The 14,539-nt window shown below is 44.0% G+C and overlaps 1 protein-coding gene across 5 annotated transcripts in view; it reads left to right on the forward strand.

The window, feature by feature from the left end:
- The window catches only part of LOC137334859 (dnaJ homolog subfamily C member 13), a 270,037-nt gene that overhangs the window by 93,971 nt on the left and 161,527 nt on the right, over window positions 1–14,539 (forward strand). For all 5 annotated transcript variants that reach the window (XM_067999895.1, XM_067999904.1, XM_067999912.1 and 2 more), the window contains exons 16-18: window positions 6,502–6,558; window positions 8,427–8,548; window positions 8,632–8,707. In XM_067999895.1, coding sequence (XP_067855996.1) covers window positions 6,502–6,558; window positions 8,427–8,548; window positions 8,632–8,707 — 255 coding nt within the window. The remainder of the gene's footprint in view (window positions 1–6,501; window positions 6,559–8,426; window positions 8,549–8,631; window positions 8,708–14,539) is intronic.

The following is a 14,539-nucleotide window of genomic DNA, read 5'->3' on the forward strand; positions in this document are numbered from 1 at the left end:
GATGGAAGGTATTGTCAACAGTGCAATCAAGCAGCACTTAGTCACCAATAACCTGCTCACCAATGCTCAGTTTGGGTTCCGCCAGGACTACTCTCATTACGGCCTTGGTCCAAACATGGACAAAAGAGCTGAATTCCAGAGGTGGTGAGAGTTGATTGCCCTTGACACCAAGGCAACATTTGACCAAATGTGGCAATAAGAAGCCCTAGTAAAATTGAAATCAGTGGGAATCGGGGGAAAACTCTCCAGTGGCTGGAGTCATACCTAGCACAAAGGAAGATGGTAGTGGTTATTGGAGGCAGATCATCTCAGCCCCAGGACATTGCTGCAGGAGTTCCTCAGGGCAGTGTCCTAGGCCCAACCATCTTCAGCTGCTTCATCAATGACCTTCCCTCCATCATAAGGTCAGAAATGGGGATGTTCGCTGATGACTGCACAGTGTTCAGTTCCATTCGCAACCCCTCAGATAATGAAGCAGTCCATGCCCGCATGCAGCAAGACCTGGACAACATCCAGGCTTGGGCTGATAAGTGGCAAGTAACATTCAGGCCAGGCAATGACCATCTCCAAGAGTGTCTAACCACCTCCACTTGACGTTCAATGGCATTACCATCGCCAAATCCCCCACCATTGACCAGAAACTTAACTGGACTAGCCACATAAATACTGTGGCTACAAGAGCAGGTCAGAGGCTGGGTATTCTGCAGCGAGTGACTCACCTCCTGACTCCCCAAAGCCTTTCCACCATCTACAAGGCACAAGTCAGGAGTGTGATGGAATACTCTCCACTTGCTTGGATGAGTGCAGCTCCAACAACACTCAAGAAGCTTGACACCATCCAGGACAAAGCAGCCCACTTAATTGGCACCCCATCCACCAGCGGCGCACTGTGGCTGCAGTGTGTACCATCTCCAGGATGCACTGCAGCAACTCGCCAAGGCTTCTTCGACAGCACCTTCCAAACCAGTGACTTCTACAACCTAGTAGGACAAGTGCAGTAGGCAAGTGGGAGCAACACCACCTGCACGTTCCCCTCCAAGTCACACACCATCCCGATTTGGAAATGTATCACCGTTCCTTCATCGTCGCTGGGTTAAAATCCTGGAACGCCCTTCCTAACAGCACTGTGGGAGAACCTTATGTGTCACCACCTGCAGCGGTTCAAGCAGGCATGCACATGCACTCCAAACTCATCTTAGATTGCCTTACATTTGCCCCTTGCCTGATCCCTCCCCCGCAAAACTAATTAACCTTCCCACAAGGACATTGGTCCCAGCTCTGAGGTGCAACCTATCCATCTTGTAGGGAGACCCCTCCTGCCCCAGAACTGATCCCAATGCCCCAGTAATCTGAAGCCTTCCCTCCTGCACCATTTCTCCAGCCATGCATTAACCTGTCTTATCCTACCATCCCTATAGTCATATGTAGCACTGAGAGTAATCCAGAGATTACTATCTGAGGTCCTGCTTTTTAACTTCATCCCTAGCTCCTGAATCTGTGACTGCAGGACCTCAACCCTTTTCCTTCCTTTGTCATTGGACCATGATTTCTGGTTGTTCTCCTCCCCCCTCACCCCCACCACCAAAAATGTTCTGCACCCTCTGTGATGTCCTTTGCCCTGGCACCAGAGAGGCAACACACCATGTGGGACTCATGGTGGTTGCAGAAACGTCTGTCTGTCCCTGACTGTCTAATTCCCTATAACAGCTGCATTTATTTTGCTCCCCCGTCCTGTCGAGTTTCCCACGGTGCCGTGGATTTTATCCTGACTGCACTCCCTGAAGGTGTCAACACCCTTACTGGTATTCAACACTGCGGTTTGTGAGTGCCACACTCCCAGGGGATTCCAGCACTGTCTGCCTGTTCCTCCTAGTTTGTCTGATGGTTACTACTCCCTTTCCTCCAGAATTCTCTAGCTGTGGGGTGACCACCTCCTAAAACATGCTTTTCTCGAAACTCTTAGCTTCCTGTATATGCTGTAATGACGCCAGCCGCCCATCAAGCTTCAGTAATCCTGAGCTTGAGCAGTTGGTGGCACTTCCTGCAAATGTGATCTTCCAGGACAGTGTTCTGGAGTTTCTCATGGCACAGGATGTGCATGAGACAGGCCCCAGCTGTCCTGCCATGTTAACTAGCAATTATTTAAAATTGTTTTTATTTTGGCTTTTAAGGCTATGTAACGGTTTAGATGTCACTAAAACACAAACTCTAACCACAAAAACACTAGTCACTTTATATTTAAAAAAACACGAACCAATAAACTAAATGGTTGAGACTTACCCCTGCTGCTCCAGCTTGTGTTGTGACATGTTTTGATTTTTTTCGGAACCAGCTCTCGCACCTTTATACACTCTGGTCCGCTCTCGCTGCTTTGTGCACTCTGGTCTAAAGGGGTTAGAGGAGCAAAGGGATCCCTGGTTACAGATGCACATCACTAAAAGTGACACAGGTTAATAAGGCCATAAAAAAGCAAACAAAGCGACTTGGATTCATTTCTAGAGGGTAGAATTGAGAAGTAATGTTAAACTTGTATGGAATCTTTGTTAGACCAAGCTTGGAGTACTGTGCACAGTTCTGGTCTCCATATTATAAAAAGGACACAGAGGCACTGGAGAAGGTGCAAACAAGGCTGCAGGAGCTCCTCGGCATTGTCCTCGGCCCAACCATCTTCAGCTGCTTCATCAATGACCTTCCCTCCATCAGAAGGTCAGAAATGGGGATGTTCACAATCCCTCAGATAATGAAACAGTCCGTGCTCGCATTCACAATCCCTCAGATAATGAAACAGTCCGTGCTCGCATGCAGCAAGACCTGGACAACATCGCTCGTGAGTGACAAGTAACATTCGTGCCAGACAAGTGCCAGGTAATGACCATCTCAGAGAGTCTAACCACCTCTCCTTAACGTTCAACGGCATTACCATTGCCGAATCCCCCACCATCAACATCCTGGGGGTCACCATTGACCAGAAACTTAACTGAACCAGCCACGTAAATACTGTGGCTACAAGAGTAGGTCAAAGGCTGGGTATTCTGTGGCGAGTGACTCACCTCCTGACTCCCCAAAGCCTTTCCACCATCTACAAGGCACAAGTCAGGAGTGTGATGGAATACTCTCCACTTGCCTGGATGAGTGCAGCTCCAACAACACTCAAGAAGCTCGACACCATCCAGGGCAAAGCAGCCTGCTTGATTAGAACCCTATCCACCACCCTAAACATTCACTCCCTTCACCACCGGCGCACTGTGGCTGCAGTGTGTACCATCTACAAGATGCACTGCAGCAACTCGCCAAGGCTTCTTCGACAGCACCTTCCAAACCCACAACCTCTACCACCTAGAAGGACAAGGGCAGCAGGCACATGGGAACAACACCACCTGCACGTTCCCCTCCAAGTCACACACCATGCTGACTTGGAAATATATCGCCGTTCCTTCATCGCTGGGTCAAAATCCTGGAACTCCCTTCCTAACAGCACTGTGGGAGAACCTTCACCACACGGGCTGCAGTGGTTCAAGGCGGCGGCTCACCACCACCTTCTTGAGGGCAATTAGGGATGGGCAATAAATGCTGGCCTTGCCAACGATGCCCCCATCCCATGAATGAATATTAAAAAAAAAAGAAAATTCTCAGAACTGAGAGGTTAAGCCTTTCAGAAAAGATTGAACAGGCTGGGGCTTGTTTCTTCAATCCCTGCCACAAACTCCATACCCTCACTATTGATTCCATCTACCTCCCTGGCCAGATTCTCAGCCAGAACTAGACTGATCGCAGCCTTTGTGTCCTATGTGACCCTGAGCTGATCTTCCAACCCCATACACTCTCCATTACTATCATAGTGTCATACTATAATTGATGGTATGTTACAGCACAGAAGGCCACCATTCGGCCCACCGTGTCCGTGCCGGCTCTTTCAAAGAGCTATCAAATTAGTCCCATTCCCCTGCTCTTTCCCCATAACCCTGTAAATTTTTTCCCTTCAAGTATTTATCCAGTTCCCTTTTGAAAATTACTATTGAATCTGCTTCCACCACCCTTTCAGGCAGTGCATTCCAGATCATAACTCTGCATGAAAAAAATATTGCTTCTGTTTCTTTTGCCGATCATAAATCTGTGTCCTCTGCTTACTGACCCTAGTGCTACTGGAAACAGTTTCACATTTACTCTATCAAAACTGTTCATGGTTTTGAACACTCCTATCAAATCACCTCTTAACTTTCTCTTCTCTAAGGAGAACAACCTCAGCTTCTCCAGTCTATCCACGTAACTGAAGTCCCTCATCACTGATACCATTCTAGTAAATCTCTTCTGTACCCTCTCTAAGGCCTTTACATCCTTCCTAAAGTATGGTGTCCAGAATGGAACACAAGACTCCAGCTGAGGCCTAACCAGTGTTTTGTAATGGTTTAGCATAACTTTTTTTTTTCTTTTATACTCTGCCTCTATTAATAAAGCCCAGGATCCCATATACTTTTTAAACTGCTTTCTCAAGTTGTGTACATACACCCCCAGGTCTCTGTTCCTGTACCCCCCTTTAAAATTATACCATTTAGTTTATATTGCTTCTCCTCATTCTTCCTACCAAAATGTATCAGTTCACACGTCCCTGTTAAATTTCGTCTGCTCATTTCACCAAACTGTCTTTCCTGAAGTCTGTTGCTATCCTCCACATTATTTCCTACGTTCCCAAGTTTCGTGTCATGGGTATACAGGGTATAATTTCAAAGTATGCACAGGTTCAGCACTGTATACTTCCCTTCAGTCTGGAAAAATAACCGATCACCCCACTACTAATTCTTTCTGTCCCCTAGCCAATTTTATATCTGTGCTGTCCCTGCCCCTTTAATCCCATGACTCTAATTTTGCTAACAAGTCTATTATGTGGTACTTTATCAAATGCCTTTTGAAAGTCCATATACACATCGACTGCACTACCCTCATCAGCCACCTCCATTGCTTTATCGAAGAACTCAATCAAGTTAGTCAAACACGATTTTCCTTTAACAAATCCATGCTGACTTTCGTTTATTACTCCATACTTTTCCAAGTGCCAATTAATTTTGTTGTGAATTATTGTCTCAAAGTTTCCCCATCACCGACGTTAGGCTGACTGGATCACCTAATTTAATTTCCCTAACATCACCTGCCTCGGGTTATCGGCTGAAAATCTGATCCATGCCTTTGTCACCTCCAGACTCGACTATTCCAATGCTCCCATGACTGGCTTCCTGTCATCCACCCTTTGTAAAATTCAGCACATCCAAAACTCCACTGTCCATATCCTATCTTGTACCAGGTTCCTATCACCCTTGTCCTTGCTGACCTATATTGGCTCTCTGTTCCACGACACATCCCATTTAAAATTCTCATAGTTGTGTTTAAATCACTTTGTGGCCTTGCCCCTCCCTATCTCTGTAATCTGCTCCAGCCCAACAAACCTCCCTTGAATTTCCTGTTCATCTGAATCTGGCCTTTTTGTGCATTCTCTCCTGCTATTGGCAGCTATGCCTTCAGGCATCTGGGCCCCATGCTCTACAATTCCCTTCCTAAACCTGTCTGCCTTTCCACCTCCCTCTTTCCCCTTTAAGACCCTCTTTGACCAACTTCTGGTCACCTCTCCTAATATCCCCTCCATTGGCTTAGTGTCCACTTTTGTCTGATTATGCCTGTGAAGTGCTTTGGGATGTTTTTCTACATTAGACAAGCTATATAAATGCAAGTTGTTGAGGGTCTCCCAATATATGTAGTAAAACCCTTTTAATGAAAGGGAAACCCTCCAGTTACCAGCCTTATAATGTGAAAGGAACTCTGGCCATTGTGATGGGGCTCTCAGAACCAAGGATCACTGCAAAACTAGGCAACTACTTTTTTTTCTTACAAAGGCTGGAGGGCTGCATACTGAAACCATTCCAGGTGGTTTTCTTTCTACTGATGGGTCATTCTATTTTATTGCAGTTTCTTGGGTAAAGTTTCAAAATGTTAACTGCTAAAATTCGTAAGACTGCCATATTGGTAGTCATATTTCTGCTAAATGCTGTCTAAATCTATCTACTTTGGTAGATTTGTCCTTATTGCAGGTGTAGGTAACCGTTGACAGATCCAACTTTCTCCGTGGATTATGCTACTTGGATGTTTAGATAATTTGGAGCAAGATTATCTACTTAGTCGTGATTCTTGAATTAAAAATTCCAAATTATTGATCCAATTGACCCGACAATTCCTTTTTATGTATCAAGTATTCTAACATACTGAAGGGGGGAGAGGAAAAAGGGAGTGGAAGAAATGAAACCTAACACAAACCTGGGCTTTGCACATTGACTGAGGGCTATTGGACAGACATTGTAATTTAAAGGCTAAAGCTGTTCTTTGGAAAATGTTTTGCCATCTCAGAATAAGCACCCTTCTAAGTGGGTAGTCACACTCCATGACTCTTGTGTCCGTGTTTAAAGATGGTGTTTAACAATCATTTTTATCTAAAACCACTTTTCTTTTCATTCCTAGCACCCTTCCATGGCTATTGTGAAAGGTGCTGGTTTAGTTATGAAAGCTCTTATAGAGGTGAGTATTACAGTGCATACTTAACCAAGCTCTACCTCACCACCATCTCGCTCAATCCCTGCCCCAGGTCTGATTTGTCACGCTGCTTGTCTGACATCCATTATTGGATGACCAGAAATTTCCTCCGACTGCACCCTCGTCTCCCTGACCATTGTCTCAGGCTGAACCAGACTGTTACAACCTTGACATACCTTGGACCTTGGACCTATTTGACCCTGAGCTCAGCTTCCGACCCTATATCCTCTCCGTCATCAAGACTGCTACTTCCACCTCTAACATCGCCTATCTCCGCCCCTGCCTCAGCCCATCTGTTGAAACTCCCATCCATGCCATTGATATCTCCAGACTCGACTATTCCAATGCTTTCCTGGCTGATCTCCCACCTTGCACCCTCTGTAAACTTGAGCGCATCGAAAACTCTGCTGCCCATATCTTAACACGCACCATGTCCTGCTCACCCATCACCCCTATGCTCGCATTGGCTTCCGGTCACGTAACATCTCAAATTTAAAATTCTCATCCGTGTTCAAATCCCTTCATGGCCTTGACCCTCCCTATCTCTAACTTCCTCTAGACCTATAACCCTCCAAGATCTCTGCACTCCAGTTCTGGCCTCTTGTGCATCCCTGATTTTAATTGCTCCACCATTGGTGGCCATGATGTCAGCTGCCTTGGCCCTAAGCTCTAGAACTCCCTCCCTAAATCTCTCTGCGCCTCTACCCCTCTCCTTTAAAGGTGCTCCTTATCTCTTTGACCAAGCCTGTGGTCACCTGTCCTAATATCTCCTTATGTGGCTTGGTGTCAAATTCTGTCAGGTAACACCCCTGTGAAGTACCTTGGGACATTTTACTACGTTAAAGGCGCTGTATAAATGTAAGTCATTACAATTTGCATTCTATATATCTCTTGTCTGAAGTATCTCTGCGTACATTCATTTACTACTAATTTCTTAATTTTTAAAATATTCTGGTTCTTGAACTCTTCTGTGAGCATTTTTTCCTCTTACAAGTTTTTTCAACTTTTATCATCTGAACACTTCCTTCTCAAGTAGAAAATTGGCCCAGTGTACTAATGGTAAGGACCGATGAGCTGTGGGCTATTTTGCTAGCTCTGCAAAAATTCTCAAAAAATCTAGTCATTCACCTCATTAATCATCAAGCAGGAAGGGAAATTGATTTCTCCATAACGGTTGCCTGTACGTTGGTACTGGTGATTGGTGCACTAGATTCACCAAAAACCTGGCATGAGCAACTCTGACTGACATTTTGACATTCTCCAATTTCGGCCTTGTTCTGAAAATTGCAGCTCTACTTTTTGGCCATGGGTGTCCTGGTGATGGACTGCATAGTGCCAACAGGAGGCTTACAGTTTTGTTCAACGATAGAGATTAGTGAGCTTCACACTCTGCACTCTGTCTCAGAATTACAGAATGTTTAAGTTGATTGTAACTTATAGTGGGGGAAAAAAGCTGACAGCTGTTTATGAACATCTAGTTTTCACTGAGACAGCATTGCACTACTACCAGAAATGTAAAATGTGGGAAAACTAATCTGAACTAATACTTGTACCGGCTGAAAATTTAAACCTATTGACTGTCAATTCTTCACTAGTCTGGGTTCAAACTAGCTTGGAAGGGGAGTGGGCATGATGTTCAGTGACATGGACATAGTGATCTGATTGTAGCACTTTAGTTCACCAGTTCAAATAACTTATCTTGGAATCATAGAATGTTACCCTGCGCCTGGCTCTGGGGGAGTATGATATTTTCAGTGGCGGGGGGGATGAAAGTGGACATTTTCACACTGTTGCATCTCACTTCACTGAAAACACATTTACAAACAAAACCAACTGTTTTTGTTCCCAACAAGGAAGGTGACAAGGAAATAGCTACAAAGATGCAGGAACTTGCCTTAAGTGAAGGTGCTCTACCCGCCCATTTACATACATCAATGTTTACAGTTAGTGCAGATCAGCGTATGCTGACTAATAGGTACGTATGCTTTTTACTACAGTATTGTTTACTAAACTCCTAATTTATTATTTTTTTTAAATGAAAAAATTGTACTCTTTCAGGCAGTTAAGTAGACATTTGGTGGGCCTTTGGACAGCAGAAAATCCAACAGCACTGAATTTGCTGAAACGCATTTTGGTAAGTAATTTTAAATGATCCGTTTCCCGCTCTCTTTTTGTACACTGAGATTTGTACTAATCCCCTGGAGTGTGTTGTTTAGAAAACATTCTGCATATCGTGTACACCGAACCATGGAAGAAGGAAATCACAAAAATGTCTGTCTCTATGATCAGTTCTGGCAGAAATCATGCTTTTCCCACCCCTCTGCGCTGAATTTGGTTTGGTCTCGAGCCTTAGAGGATGCTTTAGTTTTTTTGAGCCATGGCGAAGTTCTATTCAAGAGACTTTGGGGGGGGTGGGGGGTTAATTTTAACACCCAAGAGTGGGTGGGTTGGGGGCGGGTGGGAGTTGAAAATAGTGTTTTTGGGTCGCGACCGCAACCAGGCTTCACTTCTGGGTTTAACGTGGGCGGTGAAAGTACAGGCTACCACTGGGAATGCAGAGTCAAAATTTTGCGCTCGTGACCCAAAACCAATTATTTTTAACTTCCTGCCAGTCCCCAACCCACCTGTTTTTTTATATTCGTTCATGGGATGTGGGTGTCGCTGGTGAGGCCGGCATTTATTGCCCATCCCTAATTGCCCTCGAGAAGGTGGTGGTGAGCCGCCTTCTTGAACCGCTGCAGTCCGTGTGGTGAAGGTTCTCCCACAGTGCTATTAGGAAGGGAGTTCCAGGATTTTGTCCCAGCGACTATGAAGGAACGGCGATATATTTCCAAGTCGGGATGGTGTGTGACTTGGAGGAGAACGTGCAGGTGGTGGTGTTCCCATGTGCCTGCTGCTCTTGTCCTTCTAGGTGGTAGAGGTCGCGGGTTTGGGAGGTGCTGTTGAAGAAGCCTTGGCGAGTTGCTGCAGTGCATCATGTGGATGGTACACACTGCAACCACAGTGCGCCGGTGGTGAAGGGAGTGAATGTTTAGGGTGGTTAAAATTACTCCCTTGATCACTGTAGCAGGCAGCTATGTTTGGGCAAAATTTTGAAGTCCTGAGAACTTCAGTTTATGATCACCTTCAAAACTTTGTTACTCTAAACAGTGTTAATGACCTCAGCACCAGTAGGGCCCTGATAATGCAGTAGAAGACACAGTACTGTCAGGAATATTGCCACTTAATGGTCCTGAGTTATGTGCCCTAATGGGGAGGACTCCTGGCCCCTCCCTGGGAGGGTAATGCAAACTGAAGATTAATTGAGATTTCACTGGAATGAAGAGCACAATGATTAGCTATTGAGGGAAGCAGAGGATTCTCCTGTATAATGCTCTCCTTAGATTATTTTATATCAAAAGGGTGAAAGCATGCTGTGTATGAAAGACAGATCAAGAGCAAGGAATCCATAGAAATGATGCAAGGAGAGGAAAGACCAGGCCAACAGTTTGGTAGGTGAACTGAATTGAAAAGGAAAATGGAGTCGACAGGTTATGCAAAACCTTATTGCATTTATACTAATGCAAAGGTACGGTAGCATAGTGGTTATATTACTGGACTAGTAATCCAAAGGCCTGGACTAATAACCCAGAGTTATGAGTTCAAATCCCACCACGGCAGCTAGGGAATTTAAAATTCAATTAAATAAAATCTGGAATTAAAAAAATCTAGTATCCGTAGTGGTGGCCATGAAACTACTGGATTGTCGTAAAAACCCATCTGGTTCACTAATGTCCTTTTAGGGAAGGAAACCTGCCGTCCTTACCCGGTCTGGCCTATATGTGACTCCAGACCCACAGCAATGTGGTTGATTCTTAATCACCCTCTGAAATGGTCGAGCAAGCCACTCAGTTGTCAAGCAGGTGGTTCACCACCACCTTCTCAAAGGCAATTAAGGGATAGGCAATAAATGCTGGCCTTGCCAGCAACGCCCACATCCCATGAATGAATTTTTAAAAAAGTTTGAAGAAAATAAGCATCAGTGAAGAGGAAGAAAGTAGATGGAAAAATAATGATAAATGGGGAATTAACCTTCAAAAGTTTCATTGTGTTAAATCAACAGAAGGCAGGATAGGAAGTGGATTAACATTATTTGTCAGGGAGGGATGAAATGTGATTGCCAAAAATCGGAAATAGGCCTGAATATCTGAATAGAACTAAAGGAACCTAAGGGATAGGGGAAAATGTTACTGTTATGTTCCGGGTCCATGGTTAGTCCTAAGGAAGGTAATAAAACAGATGGTTGCTTGGTAACCAACAGCAATTATGGGAGATATCCCTAATATGAAGGATATGGTGATGGGGTTAGATGAAGGGGGAGGCTCGTGTGGGGCATGAACACTGGGATGGACCTGTTGGGCCAAATGGCCTGTGTCTGTGCTGTACATTCTGTGTAATTCTATGTAATCTGAGCATGAGTTTATGCAGCTGATGAATTATTTGTTTTAAAGCAGTGAGAACAAAGGAGAGTGTAGCACTAGATCAGAGTTTAGTTGATCGGGTATTAGTAAATGAAGCAATACAGTGGTATCATCTTTGACCATATCCAGAATACAAACATAAAAATACAGAAAATGGAAGGCTGTAAAGAGGACATGTCAGCAGCTTCTGGTTGGTTGGTGTGGCTGCTCTTCTGGAAGGTTCCCATGATTGCAAAGTAGCTCAAGAAATCCAGGCATACTGAAGGTCATTGATTGCATAATATAAAGGTGGGTTATGGACTCCATTGGGAACTGTCAATATCTGGCCAGAAGATTGGTAGCAAAATAGTGAAATACTTCATGAGAGAGCTCCATTGCATGGAGGGTCAGTACTCCGATAAACAGAGGGGAGTAAGGATCTGAGGTACCAACAAACTGTCCTTTTTGGCACTAAAAGGATAGTGGCGACGACTTTTTTTTCAAAAAGCACAGCACCGGAGAGAGATTGACGTTAGAAGGCAGTGGAGAGGCACTAAGCTGTAATAGACCCCTCCCCCCCCAAACCACTGTGAACACACAATACATGGTTCACTAAGGCAAGCCATTATTAGAAAATACCTGAAAGAAGCAAAAAAATTAGAGGGACACTAGAAAGCAATAAAATCAAAAATGATAGTTCAACTAAAAGAGAGCAAATGGGAGAGAATAGATTAAAGGAGCAGCATGCGAGGGAAATAAAATGAAGGTGGCGGCCGTGAAAGGGATTTGCTGTGGAATGGTCTCAAACGAGACGGCCAGATTTTAAGATGGGTAAAAAGATACAACAACTATCTCGTCAGTAAGCTTAAAGAAATGGCAGTAGCCTGGGCAAGGTACAGGAATTTACTGGGTTGGACAAAAATGAGGGGATTTTTGAGGGTGCTGGATTGTATTACATTTTGTCGGTGAGCTATCTCACAGGTCCGTGAAATGCCCAGGCTAACATCAGACCCAGGGAGTGGAGCTGGAGACTAATATAACCAAGGACATGTATGGAGTCAACTGATGAGTGAAGCCAAGGAAATGAGGATACTGAATGGATTAAAGTTGGGGAAAGATTAAGAATGCCAGGGACGATACCCATGAGATCACTGGCCAAGGTTGCTGAAGGAAACGAGGTCCCGGAAGAAAAGATTACTGTAGAGGACAGCGTAGACAAAGCCACAGAGGTCAAAAGTCTTGGTCACAGAGACTAGTTGTAGGAGATTCTTTGCTCGGGAAAGTAGGTGGCTGTGTGTTGTAATGGCAAAGGTGGTGAACTATCTACAAGACGCAACAACTTGCCATGGATCTTCGGTAATACCTCCCAAATCTGCGACCCCCTCCACTTAGAGAGACTAGGGCAGCAGGTATATCATCACCTCCAAGTCACACAGCATTCTGATTTGGACGTGTTTTGCCATTCCTTCCTCATCGCTGAGTCAAAATCCTGGAACTCCTTACATAAGTGTTGAGTGCCTTCATTATCAGAACTGCAGCGGTTCAAGCAGGTGGCCCACAAGCACCACCTCAGGGCAACTAGGGATGGACGACATGTACAAAAGTAAATTTAAGAGATTTAGATGAGGGATCAAGGGAAACTTTGCACAGAGTTGATCTACTGTGGAATTCACTTCCAGGGTTAGTAGTTGAGGCAGAACTATCATTGAAGGAAAAGGGGATAAAGGGATATGGGACAGTGTGGGTAAGTGTGATTGATTTATTTGCTTGCATGGAGGATAAACGGTGACACTGGTTGGCCAATGGCCTGTATGTGTTGTGTTGTGGCTTTGGTTGCCTGCTATTCATTGAAGTAGTAAGCAATTTGAGCTTGACAGATATTAACACTTGTGATGTTTTTGTATTATTTAATGCAAGATATTTTCATATGTACAAGATTAATACCATAACTTGTGGGACTCTGTGTAGCGTGATTGTTGGCCTTGGAACCAGAATCATTGAATGTTGTAGTGCAGGAGGACATTTGGTCTGTCATGCCTGTGGCAGCACTGAGCTATCCGTTCTCATACTCCTGATTTTTTTTTGTTGTAATTTTTGACTTTATGCCTTGAAAAAAAAGTAAGGGGAGACTTAGTTGAGTATGAAGGGATTTGATAAATTGGAAACATTCAATTTTTCCCATGTACATGATTCTAGAACCGCAGCATACATTCTGGATAAGCAAATTAAATGGGCAGTTTAGATAATTCCTTTAACAGAACTGTGGTCAACTTATGAGTGAAGTGTAAGTGTGATTGACCAGAAACATAACTGGTTTCAAAAGAAATTGACAAGGCTGTGACTTCTGAAGAGATTCATGGTTATTAAATTTTATACATGATATAGACAACATATAGCATAGAAGGAGGCCATTCAGCCCATTGTACCTGTGCCGGCTCTTGGAAAGAGCTATCCAATAAGTCTTGCTCTTTCCCCATAGCTTTGCAAATTTTTCCCCTTCAAGTATACAACCTTCCCCTTTGAAAGTTATTGTTGAATCTGCTTCATGCACCCACTGCTTCAGGCAGTGCATTCCAAATCATAACTCCCTGCGTTTAATAAAAATTCTCCTCATCTTGGTTTATTTGCCTATTATCTTAAATCTGTGTCCTCTGGTTATCGACCTTCTGCCAGTGGAAACCGTTTCTCCCGATCTACTCTATTAAAACTTATCAATATTTAGTTGATATTGCCTCTCATTCTTCCTACCAAAATGCATCACTTTGCACTTGTTAAATTTCATTTGCCTTGTTTTTGCCCATTTCAGCAAACTGTCTGTCTTCCTGAAGTCTGATGCTATCTTCCTCACTGTTTGAGTTTTGTCTCATCAAACTTTGAAATTATGCCCTGTATATCTAAGTCATTAATATATATCAAAAAGAGCAGGGTCCTAATACCTACTTCTGGGGGACACCACTGTATACTTCTCACCAGCCTAAAAAGCAACCATTCGCCACTACTCTCTGCACTGTAGCCAATTTCGTATCACGCTGCCACTGTCCATTTAACCCCATGGGCTTCAATTTTGCTACCAAATCTATCATGCTACTTTATCAAATGCCTTTTGAAAGTCCATATACACAACAACCACAGTACCCTCATCAACCTTCTCTGTTATGTCTTCAAAGAACTCAATCAAGTTAATTAAACATGATTTGCCTTTAACAAACCTGTGCTGGCTGTCATTGTCAACCCATACTTTTTCAACTGACAATTTTGTCTGTTTGCCCACCATTGACGTTAGGCTAACTGGCCTGTAGTTGCCAGGTTATCCCCCTCTTGTTTGAACGGTTGTTTTGGTTTGAATCGTAAAAGGCTCTATTTTAAATGATGGAATACACCCACTAGACCAGGAAACCTACCAACTATGACTGATGGTTTGACACGTTAGAGTTTCTTCTCTTCTGTCTTCAGTTACATTTGATAAAAGGATTGAATGGCCATAGATTAAATAAGTGGGGGTGAAAGCTGTCTCAGCTTGTTTACAA

This window comes from Heptranchias perlo, chromosome 2 (genome assembly GCF_035084215.1).
Source record: "Heptranchias perlo isolate sHepPer1 chromosome 2, sHepPer1.hap1, whole genome shotgun sequence".
Taxonomy (NCBI): domain Eukaryota; kingdom Metazoa; phylum Chordata; class Chondrichthyes; order Hexanchiformes; family Hexanchidae; genus Heptranchias; species Heptranchias perlo.